Genomic DNA, 16,183 nt, shown 5'->3' on the forward strand with positions numbered 1-16,183 from the left:
GTTCTGTGATCAACACGATTGCCTTCGATTGGGGAATTGTGTGTTCTATGACTTGTATATTACTGAGCGCCACTGTATATGTGTGCAGCACAGACAGGTAAGCATCAACTCTTAAAGGAAATTCCACTGGGATTCTTAAAGGGATGTAATTAGAACACAGCCGTCAAGTAAGAGAATCTTTTATAGCACATTTACTTGAAGTTAAAACTAAACTTACCAAAAATTGGCAATAGTCGGATGGGCCTGTGTGGTCAATGTTATAGTATGAATCTCAGATGGTCTGTTTGAGCCTTTCAAAGGTCATTTTCAAGGGTGGCGTATATTCTTGGCCGTGCCATCACTGGTCAATTCTTCCTCTTAATTACCCAAACTCTTTGGAAATTTCCTCGAACTTGTTCTTCAACTTGTATCTATTTCAGCTCAAAGTTCTGGTCTAAACTTTGGATGTGTTTAATTTTTGCTTTCAGCCTAAGGTACTGTTCAGACTTTCCGATTTTTTAGTCCAAGGCCAAATGTGTAGGGACAGCCTCTAGCTGCAGGGTCTGTTTATTTATTTTATAGGCAGTAACAAATCCTCCACATAATTCTTTATGAAGTAATTAGACTGCTAAATTACATTAATGGACAGTTCTAAAGAAGACAAAGATCACAAATATTTACTGAAATGATAGAAAATGAACACAAGATTAAGATGAATTTTTATGTTTAATGACATCAAAAACTGAACATTATTTACAAAAGAAGCACATACTGTAAGGAGCCCTGCTCGATAAAAAAGGGTGCTAATGCTATACAATAATGTAGTGTAGTCAATGTTTTTTTTTCGTCATTTTTTCCTTTATACACAAATACATAAATTTCACATCCTGAAAGTTAGTACACAGAAGTGCAGGTTCACATTTTTACACGTTTTAACAATTGATCTGCTTTTGAAGCACTCTGTCGCTCACACTGCCACACTCACCCACTCATTCTCTGTCTCTGTCTTCAACGTATCATCCTTTCACTTAAGCCTTTGCCCTGTGTACAGTACTCCGAGAAGTCTTGAAGTTTAGTTTCTTGAACTGGTATTGTAGCTGGGGCATACAGCATTCCCTTTTGCCAGTTAACATTTGGACCTACAACTAAAGGGAATCGCTGCAATTTTTTTTTGTATAAAAATGATTTTTTAGCATTATTCTGACAATCTCGTTCTGCTTGGTTACTGGCCCAAATCATGAAACATCTCTACCTACATAAGTTAAATGGAAAAAAGATACAGTGAGAAAATATTTTTTGTTATCACATACAATAAGATTGTATTTATGCTGTATGTATGTAACGTGTACACACATACGTAGATAGATAGATAAGAAAGATATATTTATAGACCTATATCTATCTATAGTATACATTATATACAAGGGGTGTGTGGATGTGTGTGCGTGTAAACACACACAAGCACATATATATAAATAATCAACTTATTAATATGGTACATATTTGAATAATAAGGTTATTTTAGGTAACCTTCAAATGACATTATAACCATTATTCATTTCCACTCTGAACCATGATCCATACAGCGCAGAGTAAAGCTAATTTTCTTGAAAGTACTCTGAACCATTTTCTGTATTCCACATCCCACTCTAGTAGTTCCATTTATAGGTGCAGGAAAAAAGAAATTTCTTTACATTTCCTATGTAAACATATGCTACAGATTTGATGATCACATCTCCAGGGGATGTATATTTCAAACTCAACCAGTGCAGAACATTTTAGGACACAATATGTTAACTGACAATAATTTAACAGTAATGTGAAATGTACCTGTCTCTCACTCACTCATGGCAACGTAATGTTCTTTGTGTATATACTAAGAGCTCTGCTTTTAAATGAAAGCTCGTAAGCAGCTTTTAAAAGTAGATTTGCATACTGTTAACACAAAGTCTAACTTGATACAAAATAAAGAGTGGTGCTGTTATCACTGTCTGAATTGTCCACCTCTGCCAGCATTAACTTCTGCACAATTTACTTTGATTAGGTTCTGACAGAGAACCGTTCTTCACGTTTCCTTTTTATATGGAACATATACTGCCATAAAAGTGCCAAAAATAGTAGTTAATTTAGACATTTTTAGATTCTTGTCTGGAACACCCCAAAAAAAGTTTCTATAATGCTGATTTTAAAAAGAAGCCTCTTCTACCAGGTAACATTGGAGGCTTTGTTGTAGCTGATGAAGGGTTAACAGAGATTTTTCATTTAAGGCATTTACATAGCACTTTAGAAATAAAGACATTCATGAAGATATGACATTGGATTGCTAAACAAAAAAGTCACTTTGCAGCAACATACTGAACATGTGTGAAAAAATGTTCATACCTGTCATCTTGGCTAAGTATTTGGGATACTGGTACGGGCCTTTAGAGTTTGGATTAGTTTACATTTCTGGCCATCCACCAGGCCTGTAAATATCTGCATAGAGGGCATAGATAGCTTTCAGTCATGTTCAACATTGGCTACATTACATGCTGTATTTATAACTTATGCCAACGCAGATTCCTCTTTATTTAAAGTAATGAAAATCTCACTGGTACCCACAACCACAGGTTCACACACAGACAGCTTTCATTTCTTTGACCAACGGGAGTTAAAATGGTACTAATCAAATCAAAAGGCTGTGAACATCCTTCCAACTAAACACTGGCCTGCCAATCCTAGTATATGGAAGCACATGTTCCAGCCTTGTTAATGGCTGCACAGACCAAACATTGTACAACTTTATAAAAGAATTTTGTGAACTGATTTTTTCCCCAATGTTGTGCTTTTGATTAATATTTAATGTTTATTTCCACAATCCTAAAAAACATAATTTGTGCAAATTTCTGTTCAATGTAGGAGTGATTGAAAATCTTTGCAGTTTTGAGACATTTTCATGCACCCATTCATTTAAAATATTCATATGACCCTAATTTGTGAGTAATGAAAAGTCCTGAGGTTTCATTCATGACCATAACAATTGAATACTGGCAGCAGGAGGAGGAAATTCCAATTGAATATTTGCCTGTACACCTTAACTTTGAAAAGAAGGATCATAGTACCCCATGCTTACCAGTTAAGAATTCAAAAAATATACACCCTCCTGAATTATCACTGTAAATGCTTTTATGGGTAAACTATATAAACGTCATCAAAATAATACTGAATTTAAAAAGTGTGTACTTTCAGAATGACAGAACAAAGAATTTAGTTTGTATTTTTTTTTGCCTCATTGCAATATTGATACTAGGTAATAAAGAAGCAATGTTCTCGAACTTTGGGATGAAGGTTAGGACACACTAACAGTAACATTGTCCCTGTTTTTGTCAGTGTTCTGGTCCTTGTCAATGGTGGCAGCTGGTATGTCCACAGATGATGCTTGAGAAGTAGATTGAGTTGTTTTGCTGTTTGTCTCCGTGTTTACTTCACTTTCTGCCTCTTGCTGTGATGCAGTGGCTGCAAAACAAAAAATATAATACTGTAAGAAAAATAATGAGGCCAGGAAAGAGAGATAAAATATATTCTGAATGTATGCATCAAAATATGTCCCCTGCCATGCACATTTGCAAACAGCTTTATATGTGCAACTACATATCTCCAAAAATATACAGCACATTCCACAGGTTAAAAAGAAAAAGAATGAATAATACAAGTTAGCTACATTATCACCTATCGCTATATAAATAGACATATGTGCATGGTAATAACAAAACAACAAGCAAAGTGCGTAAAAGTCTTTGTTCAAAATAAATTTATATAGACTGCCTTACACATATTTCTAGAAGAATTTGCATTGAGAAAAATGTGATTCTTGAAAGACATAAATTACCCTAAAGTGACCAAACAGGTATTATTCTGTGGAATAAGAGCTTGTGTAATGAAGGTTGCGTTTGCCTCTCCTTTGCCATTTGCTTTATCTATTTTTAGTGAGGTAATACTTTACATTTTAGCTTTTTCTGCTTGTTACATGGATAAAATCTCAAGAGCACTTTTATATTCTTAGGTTTTTTTTTTTTTTTTACAAATATGCAAAATAAAGGATATAAATAAATAAACAAAGGTATAAAGATAAATAAAGTTATACCAGAGTCTAGTATGGCAGTAATTGAAATTATTAATGGAAAGCCTTATAGATCAGAAGACAATGGTGTATGCCATTAATGGAAGGATCTTACATCAGTCCGGAATATTCATACAGTTTGTTTACTCAAGTAGATAGCAACACAGCTGCCTTAATTTTTGACTCTCTTATTACAAGCAATACAGGAGAATAAATCCTAAACAAGGAGATTTAAAAATACATTTTTCCTGAAGTATTGGAGCTTTTATATCACACCTTTTAATGTTCCTTTTCATGCTATGGTAAATTTTGTATTGTAATTATGCCTATTATGAATAATTTTAATTCTGATATAGATGTGAAATGTTATTATGCTGTTAATATTTAATTACTATTTCATCTGATTTGACTGGTTATCTTTTATATGTAAAGAAGGAGAAAAATCTGTACTTTATTGTACTTCTGTCAATAGCAATAAACTTAATTTATACTGCAAATGCTAGTTGCTTAAGCAGTGCAACTAACAATTCTGACTTTACGGCCCAAGTACTTACAAAAGTCACTACAGGTGCAGTATACATGTAGTGTTTTTTTGGGATCAAATTAAATACTTGTGCCTTTGTGTGTGTGGAGTTTTTTTCATATTTTCCTGAATGTAGCTGTGTTAGGCTATGTCAATTTAGAGCTCCTGGAATCTACGTCTGTGCACAAGTGTTTCCCACCAATGGCTTGTTTCTGCATAGTGGCCGATATGCTGATGTGTTAGGCTGGTCTAATGACTCCTCATCAAATCAGGTTACTCATAAAATGAAAGGCTGGATATACTGGTACAGTATGAATGTATGTGTATATTCCTGTAAATATGTCTGCTAGATTAATTTCAGTTAACTGCTAACCAAATTTTAGCTAAATATGAAAATAAAACTTAAATGTACACAGAGACTTAATATCCAATTGTTTGTCATACAAGCAGAACATAAATGAGCATGTAGTTGTGATACACAGCCCCATTTTGTGCCTGAGCATGTCATTCTTGACAGCTGCTCAAATGGATGAATAAATGAGTAGATAACAAAGATGAAAGGCATTTCCAGATTTAAACACCTGTCCAATGTCTATGTCTACCTCAGTGTGAAGTACAAAAGATCTTAAAGCCTTCGGCTCTTTTTATTTGCGTTCAACAAGAACAGTTGAGCTAAACAAAGAAAGGTGTTCCTGTAAAAATCCTAACATGTCATATATATTTGTTAGTAATTTTATTTGCTTTGTGAAATAAAAGAACAGAGGAAATTGATTAATGGGTATGAAATTAATGTAATCAGTTTTACCTTTTCCTGTGTAATTATATAGTAGAAATTGAACTGCCAGGGTTACTGCCCTGGTTCAAGTTTATTTTATATTTATTAAGTTTTTTTGTTTTTATTTAAAATTAATCTTCATATTCTGTTATTGATTCGATTATTTGTTTTAATATTATATTTATGTAATTTTATGACTTTTATTAATTTGATATGGTCTGTTAATTATTTTTCAGTTTTGTATTGCATTAAGAATATTTGTACAAGTGATTTTTGCCTTCTGGCCTGTTCCCTTAAGACTGAGTTTCAAGGGATGGGGCCACCAGATGATATAGCAGTTGATAAAGCACAGTTATAACAATAGTTCTATGACGGTTTCTGACTCCAGATTTATTTATTTATAATTCTTGTTCAGATTTCTTGGTTTTAATCTCAGCTATGATTATAAGATACTAATATTTGTTTCCTCTGACAGATTTGATTGCACTTAAGCAAAAACCTATTTTTTCTCTTTTACCTGAATTGCCTTTTATGTTCTTTTTCTAAAATTCTTTAACATAAATGTATTTAAAATATAAAAAAAAACAACTTTGTTTTTGTTGGACAGATGTTTTATTATTATTATTATTATTTTTTTTACCATTTTTTCTTTTTCATATTGGAGGACATTTTATAACTTTAAAAGCCTTTGCCTCATTTGGGGCCTATGCAGCTTTTAAAAGTCTTGCCTTTGAGTTTGGGGCCTTTCCAATAGACTCAGACCAGTAATATGGTAAGGTCTGGCTTTCTGTATTGATATTTTTAGAGCCTCTTTCCCTTTGTGTGCTTCACTGTAGCAGGAGATCATAACAATAGTAATGCAATAGTAATTCTATGCTGACTGGCACAATAAAATATTTCTGTTTTTCAGAAACTGCAGGGCATCTCAAGACAATTATTTATTGACTTAATAGTGTTAATTTTAAGACTTACATACAATAGCCCTTACCAGATTGTGTACATGATTTCATGTGTTCTGGCCAGTGTGCTTGCTGACATGGATAGTCACAGTAACTTGTGTTCCAGCAACAGTAGAAAATGGCTTCTTTTTTACAGTTTGCACACCACTGCTTTTTCTTGGTTTCATCAACAACCTGCTGCTTCTCCAGTTCCATCTGTTTTTTCACCTCAGCTATTAGCCGATCCCTTTCTTGCTCCAGGCTCTGACGCATTTCTGCCATTGTGAGTTCTAATTTAGAGAAGACAGACATTACAATTGACAGTGAACAACCATTTATTTAAATACATATAACAAACAAAATACCACAGTAATGCAAGTAGAACACAATATAAATAGGTTATTTTTTCCTTTCAAAATATTTTGTCAGTCCATATAAACATTTCAACAGTTTTGAGTAGTGTTGATTGACTTACAAGACTATAATATATTTCTCGATCCATCCAATGTATGAATTAATTATTTAGTTAAGAATCAGCAGTGTATTAAAGGTGTTCTGTCAGGTGTGATACAAAGAGAAAGGCAATGTTCACAATAGCCAGCAGCTTAGCCAAAATCCTTCTCTCTGCTACAGCTACTGAACAGAACTAACCGTTTTGTATAACTTGTTAGGTCTTCTGCCATCTGCTGTTTTATAATATTGTCTAAACATACTAATGTAAAAAGGTTACTTGCAGCTACAGATGAATAAATCAAATGCAGACATGTTCCACTCACACCAAAGTAGCCTCTGTAAATACAGTCAACTCTGATCTCTTTTTCATGTGGCTTTTGTATTTACAGCACTCTCCAAATTTCTACTCCAATGGACCTCCAGGTACTCTTACACTTTCTACTGTGTGGAGTCAGGGAAACCTTCTTCTTCCTGAAGTCTACCACCGTCTCCTTAAGTTTGCTGATGTTGAGCTGCTGACAGTTTAGCCTGCATCAATGAACAGTGATTCACCAGGCTTCTGTTTTCCTCCACCTGTTTGACAGCTGATTCATGTCACATTTGTGTACAAACTCATCAGCATTTTAGATGAAACCTATGAGTGAAATATCATCAGTACACTTCAAGAGGTTGTTAGATTGGTTTCCAGTATGTAGTTGATTGTGTACAGACAGAAGACTAGGAGAGACAGGATATAGACTTGTGGTGCCGCCATGCTGAGAGTTGGCAGGTCTGTGCTTGCCCAGCTGTGCATACTGTTGTGCTCTGTCAGAATTCTTTTAAAAACTTTGTATCATTACAATATTTTTGTTAACTCTCTTACATTCAGTGATTTTATTCCAATAGTAAGTGATGTAAAAACTACCATGTCAGACATTTCCCATTTTGAACTACTAGTTGCCTCTAAAAGAGGTGAACTTTGGCAGTCATACAATTAAATACATAAGCGTGAATTGACTACCTACCACCATATCATCTTGGAATTCAGCTGAAGAGAAAGATGACTTTTAGATTTGTCATCAGCTATAATATGCCTGTTTAAAACAGAAATTTAATTGACATTTTTGTTTGTCGGAATAGGAAGGAGTTACAGCAATTTCACTAATGCAGATGCTTTTTTAAAAGCCTTTTGTTCCATGCAATCATATCATGTACAACTTATTTTAGTTCTGCCAAAAAACCTGGGGGTTGGTGGCAGAATTGTGACACCAGCCACCATAAAAAAACTCACACTGTTCCACTCCATCTGAACTAGTATGGTGCTAAGGTGTCATCCATTGCATGGCTGCACTCGGATCCTAATCTGAGATACTGAGGTGGTTTGTCATGTGGTGGGTACAGCAATGCGCTTTATCAGCGTGTGGTCCTAACCTCTCTCTCTCTCTCTCATAATCAAGAGTCTGAAATCATTACTGATAGATGCCAGTCAAGGACTTATAACATATGGTGTTCTCATTTACAGCATTCTTATATTATTGCTTTGTGGCTGGCTGCTAATGTGCTCTTTTTTTTTTGGACTGGTCACAATTTAAAGCGGTCTTCTGATTAACTTGCTTCAAGTTTATTGTTTGAAGAAAAGTTTTTTCTTTTTTGTGACAATCATGTTCCCTTTTCAAGGTCATGCATTTCTGTTGGTTTAAAATGTTCGTGTCCTATCAGAAAGAAGTGAAAGGATAATGCTACCTGGTCTTTGATAAGGAGTAATAGGATTGATTCCCAGTCTAGGATGTGCAGATACCTAGAGGAAGATGACTGGAGGAGTAGAGAATTCTAATGCAACACTCTATAAAGAAGGACCAAACATAGCTTGCAAGGAAACTGATTAATCTGAAACTCATACATTCTGGAGCCTACTGCTAGGCAACAATTGTTATCGGGCTTTAAGTCTTTAAAATATAATTATATGCTGCAGTTATGCATTACAAGATGTGAGAAAATGCAAACAAAATATGTCACTACAAGTGACTTCTATGCACTTATGTTCATGGACCTAACTTTAACTGTCCTATGACATTCTAATACCTTCTAGTCCTACTAGTAATTAACTCTAGAAGAGAAAGTAGGTATCATATATTCTATATAAATCATACAAACAAAAATGTTGTTAATTAATTAACATTATTCACAAAAAGTAATGTAAACTAACAATCCAATTTTAGCATTTTTTATTTCCCTTTTACATGTGTGAAAGACATACAACTGGACAAATTATCTTTAAAATACATGCATTTGAACATGCACGAAAATGGTTTTAGAAATGATCTAATTGAAATGTATTAGTCAGTTTTCACAGAATATATTCCTAGTTGTTTTATTGCAAGCAGTAATTATTTTACATATTTATTAAAAGCGGTGCATATATGTAAATGTCCCATAAGTATGTTGTAGTTACAATGTACATGTTATATATGGAAATGTAACTGTATATTCTTTAGTAAGAAAGTAAATAGTTTATCTAAAAAAACAAAAAGTCTCGCCAACCCCTGGGCCGGCGATATGCACTTGCCATTTTGTGGTTCAGCCACTCGCGGATGGGGATGTGGATGTACAATTTAAACAGATTGTTATTTTCATGGGAATTGTTACATATGCATAATAGAACTAACTATTTTACACTACAGCGAGTAATTAACCATATTAAAAAATAGTAAAACGTAATAATTTGAAAGTAAATTATGTTTCATGTTGCTTTAGAGTTATTTGTTGCGTTATACGGTTTCGTTCTGTTTGGATTTGAAATTAACACGCAAATACTTTTTAAACTTACACTTTTACTGTAAAACTTCAGTAAAAACAATTTTTCAATTACATTTTCGTCGAAATCACACAGAATTTTGATTCTGTGTTTGGAGTTGCGTCATGACAACGCAACTTATAACTGCCCGTGAGTGAATTTCATTTCTTTCTCTCTAATAAATAAACTGACTTTTTCAAATGTTTTTCTCAGTGATTTGTTAATTGTCTTTGCAAATGCTATTCTAATGGGAAACTGTTAACGTTTTAATACGAATTGCATATCAAGATCTCCTTTGGTGTCTAATGTTATCCACGGAAGATGTACTACATTATCTTTCTTGGATACATCCTTCTTTCTAAAGTAATTCGGGTGGTGGAAGACCGAACAGTGTTAGTGGTTGTAGAAATTCTTCACGATATTTCAAGTTGATGTTTTCATCTTCCGCACGATCACCACGATCTGTTTCAGCATAGTCTATCCATACGCATTTAACTAATTTGCAGTGTAACCGATTGACAATTTTCGTGTTAATTCATTTCACTTCATCGTTTCTCGGTGCTACGATTGCCCATGTACTCATTTCTTCTGTTGATAACCCTTTGTGATGAAATTCTTCAAAAAGATTTGGACATAATAAATCTTCTTTTATTGGGAACTTAAAGTGAGGAAAACATACAAATTTGTAAGAGCTAAGACAGCAGAAACTGTGTCTGTCAACAGCATTCACACGACTGACAGGTGAGAGGGCCGTGTGCATGTGTTGAATATGGTTGAGAGGAGGTTGTGACTTGAAAAAATCTTATGGCCAAAGTCTTGTCTCGCGGGACTTGAAATTATCTCTTTGAAAACTCAGGATTTCCTTTCATAATAGAGATATCTCAGATTGCAACATCAGTTTAAAGCTACATATCAAATTTATGTCAAATGCTTACTGTCAAGTGATGTTTTAAATAAGGCCTAACAACAGAATTTATTCACTTTTTTACAAAGAGACAAACTTGAAATTTTTTAATTCTATTTTAAAAACAAGAGATGAAAATTCTTACCAAGATTATGTTTCATTTCTGATAGTTCCTGTTGATGAAGCCACTGAAGTTTCTCAATTTCAATCCTCAGTCTCCGAATCTAAATATTTACAAAATAATGTAATAGTCTTTAAATGTTTCTCTTGGTATTAAGTTTTAGGAAAAACAAACATGCACTTTGAAGTATACAAGAGACTAAAATATACAGGCAATTGAGCAAACACTTCTCCTGATACAAGTGCCTGAGTTGATGAACATATTTTGAAACACACTTTATTTACTGAACTAAACCAGTAGCTTATGAAAGAAAATAGAATAACAAATTTACAATAACAAACACCTGTGTACCTAATATATAATACAAGGCAATATTCTGCAAAGTTATACCCACCTCTGCTATTGTGTTGCCTGAAGTGCTTTTTGAAAGATCATTATATATCTCTGTCATTGTTCCTTTTATGGCATCCATTATCTACAGGAAAAATGTCACCAATTAGTAGCTGCTGAAAGACAAATGTAAATATTTCAAATACAGAACATGGTCAGTGCACCATATTGTTAATATTGAAATGTGTATAATCCTAATACTTTTAAATATTATAAAGTTACTTACTTTGTTTGTGTATTTCGCAATGTCTGCTGCTACATCAGCTGATGTGGTGGCTATCTGGAAATCAGAACTGGCCAGTGTGGATGGGGTGCTCACAGAAACTGGAGTTGTAATGATGGGAACTGCAGGTGTGGTTGTAACCAATGTAATTGAAGATGTGGATGTAGCCTGGGTAACCTCTTTCTGTTGTACAGCTAAAGAAACACACATATACAAAAAATGTAGCATATTATATATATCTTGTAAAACTGATTACTCTGTTGCCTGAAAATCAGTTTCAGACTGTAGTGCATCCTGCATAAAACCTTCATGTCTACTTCATTATCAGTCGTATTATTCCTGGGGAAATCTCAGGATTTCTTCAATATATTAAAAAATAAAATAAAACATTAATATTATTCTTGGGTCAGTGTACAAGGAGATGGAACAGAAGGCAATGGCACTTTACAATCTACTAAAATGAGATAGGGCTCACGAAAGAAGAGTGTAATTTATTACCATTTTTTCCCCAAGACAGAAATATATCAAAATGTATTATGTCATCATCTAAAGGCTTTAATTATACAAATGATTAAATTCTGAATAAAATGCAATCCTTTTTTTCAACTTAATAATTGTTGCTAATTTGGCAAGATTTAAATTCCAAAAGTTTTTGAGATCCTTGTTAGAATCATGATCACAAAGTTTGCATTTGAACTATGCCCATAAATATTTTTACCATGTCTAAGTATGATTTAGTGATAAACAGTACCCTAACAGATGAGGATGAGATAGAAAAACAGTATACATTAGTGTTGAAGGAACACGGATTCATTTCAGATCATAATCTATACTAATAAAAGGCAAAGCCCTCACTGACTCACTCATCACTAATTCTCCAACTTCCCGTGTAGGTAGAAGGCTGAAATTTGGCAGGCTTATTCCTTACAGCTTACTTACAAAAGTTAAGCAGGTTTCATTTCGAAATTCTACACGTAACGGTCATAATGGTTGACAACGTCCGCCATGTTGAACTTTCTTATTTATGGCCCCATCTTCATGAAATTTGGTAGGCGGCTTCCCTGCGCTAACCGAAACCAATGTATGTACTTAATTCGATGGTATGACGCCACTGTCAGCCGCCATATTGAACTTTTCAACGTCACTAATTTTCCAACTTCCCGTGTAGGTAGAAGGCTGACCCCATCTTCACGAAATTTGGTAGGCAGCTTCCCTGCACTAACCGAAACCGATGTACGTACTTATTTCAGTGGTATGACGCCACTGTCGGCCGCCATTTTGAACTTTCCAACATGACTAATTCTCCAACTTCCCGTGTAGGTAGAAGGCTGAAATTTGGTACTTATTTCAGTGGTATGATGCCACTGTCGGCCGCCATATTGAACTTTTCAACGGTCTTTGTTACTTATGGGCCCATCTTCAAGAAATTTGGTACGCGGGTTCCCAACGCTAACTGAATCCTACTTACGTACATATATACGTCCATAGCCTGCAGCTCGGTCACCATGTGAGGCGGCATTGGGTTCCCCCATCCAAACGCCTCCCATGTTGTTGGCTGCCTGCCTATATAAGGCCGTCCGCCGATCCAATCTCTACATTCCCTTCCTTGCTTCGCCACGGGATTCACGTCTCCCTGCTGATAACTACAGCCTTTTTATTTAATCCACGGCTTCTCCGCTGTTTTATTGTTCATTTATTACGATTATAGTTATTGTGTAGGTATTTTAGACTTACTTTACATTGTTCAGGTACCCATTTCCTTTATCATTCCAACCGTACCCCCATTAACATGTCTATTGAGGTGATCACCACTGATCAAAGAACTGTCACTTACCAAGTGGTTTCCATGCCCGGAGACGGCACCTACCTTTTCCATTCTCTTTGTTACATATTGCACGGCCATATCAGGCTTACTCTTGATATCCGGAGGAACATTGTGTCTTATGTATTGAATGACTGGGACAGGTTCAAGGTGTGGACTGATGACGGTACAGGAGATAATTATTCTACACAGGAGCACTAGAAAAGTGAAATGCTTAAGCCCTTCACCTATGCATCTGCATGTGAGTTGATGGCTGCCGGTGAAATGTTCGGTTGTCGCTTTGAAGTGTACCGAAATGGCCAAATATTTTACACCTTTCGACAACCGCCAATGCCTCTTAAACATCTTAGATTGACAGGTGACGATTTCAGTAGTGGACACTTTAATGTTTATGAATGTTTAAACTCTCAAAAGCTGGATGTGAAGTTATTGATGAAACTGGTTGTATACTTACAACGCTTGACAGATGCCGAATGTCTCTTTAACACAAGTCCTACAAATACTGTCGTAATTGAAACAAACCATGAAGCTCAAACCGATTATGACAGCAGCAATCCAAGCTGTGAGATTTGAAACAAGATTACTGTTTACATGGCCAACTGTACATTGCATGCTCAAGAGTAAGCTCAGCGCACAGCTTGGTCATATTACAACCGGAGGGCCGAACTCACAATGTGGTATACAAAGAGATCCTTAACAAATAATTATTGGTATATTTTCCCTCAGTTTAAAAAGGTTTTTAATTTTCTTCTTAATAAAAATTTTAAGGCAGTACTTCGACGCTGCGAAGCACGGGTATTTTGCTGGTACATAATAGACTGCAAAAGTTAGCTTATTGGATAGACTCTATAGGTGAAGCACTGTAGTGTTAAGAGCTGACTGTCCAGAAACCATAAAAGATCCCTGGCCCCTTAAACATAAAAGACATAAAAGGCTGCAAGGTTCTCCAGAGACCTCCAAAAAACACTGTGGGGTTCAAGCAGCTCTAATAACTTGTCCAGCTACCACTGACTCTGGAAGTAAACCATGGGTGTCATTTAATGGGTTGCCCTCTGAAAGTGCATATATTAGGAGAAGAAAAAAAAGAGTTGTCTAGTAGAGAGAGAAGTCTAAATAAAGTACCAAATAGATGAGAGAGTTAAACAGTGAGGTGTGGAGGCAACTTGTACCCAAAAGATATGTAAGGTATACAAAAAAATATCTGGAGTAGCTTTTTTATACCGTTAATTTCTGTGTTCTCAGTTGTTCACACATCCGTACTTATTTAATATTAAGTGGCCTTAATTGGTGTACTTTTTGATATGACATTATTGTGTCCTAGATTGGGTTCACTAGAAATGATGATAAGTTTTGTAGTTTTATATGAACTTAACCTAATTCAAAATGAACATATACAATAAAACAGATGGTTGTTTCAAGATATAAAATATAAAGCCAGAAAGTACTAAACACCTATTAGTTTTTTTTTAACTGGTTCTCACAGAAGCCGAAGAGATTTCTAATGAAGCGTTTCACATTGCACAATGCAAAGATGACAAGCCTTAACCTTAAAACTAACAAAATAAAGTTACCTTTAACTGCTTGTCGTGTCTGATATCGTGTGTTGGGAGAAGGATTTTGGGGTTGTTGCTGGGTATTTGGTGAAGGCTGGTTTTGTTGCTGCTGCTGCTGTTGATTCTGGCTCTGTTGTTGTCTCTGTACTTTTTGCATGTGCCATTTTTGTGAAGAGGTTTGAAACTTGTTGGGTGCATTCCATACAACTGCACGCTGTACTGCTGGGGCAGCTTCACGTGGCAAAAGGGGGCGCTGCTTTCTAACTGTAGTAGTAGGGGGCAGTGAAGAAGCTGGGATTGACACAACATTAATTGGTATTGTTATGGTAGAGGTTTGAACAGGTTCTTTGGGAAGTGAAGAAGCAGCATCATCACCACTAGTATCCGTTTGAGTAACTGTGCTGGGAGGAGGAGGTGGCGGAGGAGGAAGAAGAGGAGGTTTTCCTGTAATTTGAAATAAAAAGTAAGAAAATCAACAGAAATAAAAATACTTGTAAATAAAAGAAATGCTGAAATAGAATAACTGATATTGGCCTAATTATATTTTTTGTACAGTAAACTGACCTTATGCTGCTATAATCTTCAATATGTCATTCCGTTTTTTGCATCTTTTCACTTACTTTTTGATAGAACACCTAATTTGAACATCATCATGAATTAATAAAGCACATTAATGTAGCACTAATCCAATTTAGGAAATGTGAGGATACATTAAAACTACATATTCTATTTGAAAATAATCATTGTGTATCTATAGAATTTACTGAAAACTGATACTATGAAATAATATTTTAGCCATCATTTTCAAGGATCTACAGTGGGATGCAAAAGTTTGGGCAACCTTGTTAATAGTCATTATTTTCCTGTATAAATCGTTGGTTGTTACGATAAAAAATGTCAGTTAAATATATCATATAGGAGACACACACAGTGATATTTGAGAAGTGAAATGAAGTTTATTGGATTTACAGAAAGTGTGCAATAATTGTTCAAACAAAATCAGGCAGGTGCATAAATTTGGGCACCGTTGTCATTTTATTGATTCCAAAACTTTTAGAACTAATTATTGGAACTCAAATTGGCTTGGTAAGCTCAGTGACCCCTGACCTACATACACAGGTGAATCCTATAATGAGAAAGAGTATTTAAGGGGGTCAATTGTAAGTTTCCCTCCTCCTTTAACTTTCTCTGAAGAGTAGCAACATGGGGGTCACAAAACAACTCTCAAATGACCTGAAGACAAAGATTGTTCACCATCATGGTTTAGGGGAAGGATACAGAAAGCTGTCCCAGAGATTTAAGTTGTCTGTTTCCACAGTTAGGAACATATTGAGGAAATGGAAGACCACAGGCTCAGTTCAATTTAAGGCTCAAAGTGGCAGACCAAGAAAGATTTCAGATAGACAGAAGCGACGAATGGTGAGAACAGTCAGAGTCAACCCACAGACCAGCACCAAAGACCTACAACATCATCTTGCAGCAGATGGAGTCACTGTGCATCGCTCAACCATTCGCGCACTTTACACAAGGAGATGCTGTATGCGAGAGTGATGCAGAGGAAGCCTTTTCTCCGCCCACAGCACAAACAGAGCCGCTTGAGGTATGCTCAAGCACATTTGGACAAGCCAGC

General features: G+C 35.4%; 1 protein-coding gene across 4 annotated transcripts in view; it reads right to left on the reverse strand.

Moving 5' to 3' along the window:
- Positions 1-686: 686 nt before the first annotated feature.
- The window catches only part of zmynd8 (zinc finger, MYND-type containing 8), an 86,445-nt gene continuing 70,948 nt past the window's right edge, over positions 687-16,183 (reverse strand). For all 4 annotated transcript variants that reach the window (XM_039735985.1, XM_039735984.1, XM_039735986.1 and 1 more), the window contains 6 exons: positions 14,572-14,997; positions 11,182-11,372; positions 10,960-11,040; positions 10,590-10,668; positions 6,365-6,604; positions 687-3,474 (listed from right to left, as the gene is read on the reverse strand). In XM_039735985.1, the coding sequence (XP_039591919.1) occupies positions 3,308-3,474; positions 6,365-6,604; positions 10,590-10,668; positions 10,960-11,040; positions 11,182-11,372; positions 14,572-14,997 (1,184 nt within the window). In that variant the 3' untranslated portion in view covers positions 687-3,307. The remainder of the gene's footprint in view (positions 3,475-6,364; positions 6,605-10,589; positions 10,669-10,959; positions 11,041-11,181; positions 11,373-14,571; positions 14,998-16,183) is intronic.

The sequence above is a fragment of the Polypterus senegalus genome, chromosome 14, assembly GCF_016835505.1.
Source record: "Polypterus senegalus isolate Bchr_013 chromosome 14, ASM1683550v1, whole genome shotgun sequence".
Classification (NCBI taxonomy): domain Eukaryota; kingdom Metazoa; phylum Chordata; class Cladistia; order Polypteriformes; family Polypteridae; genus Polypterus; species Polypterus senegalus.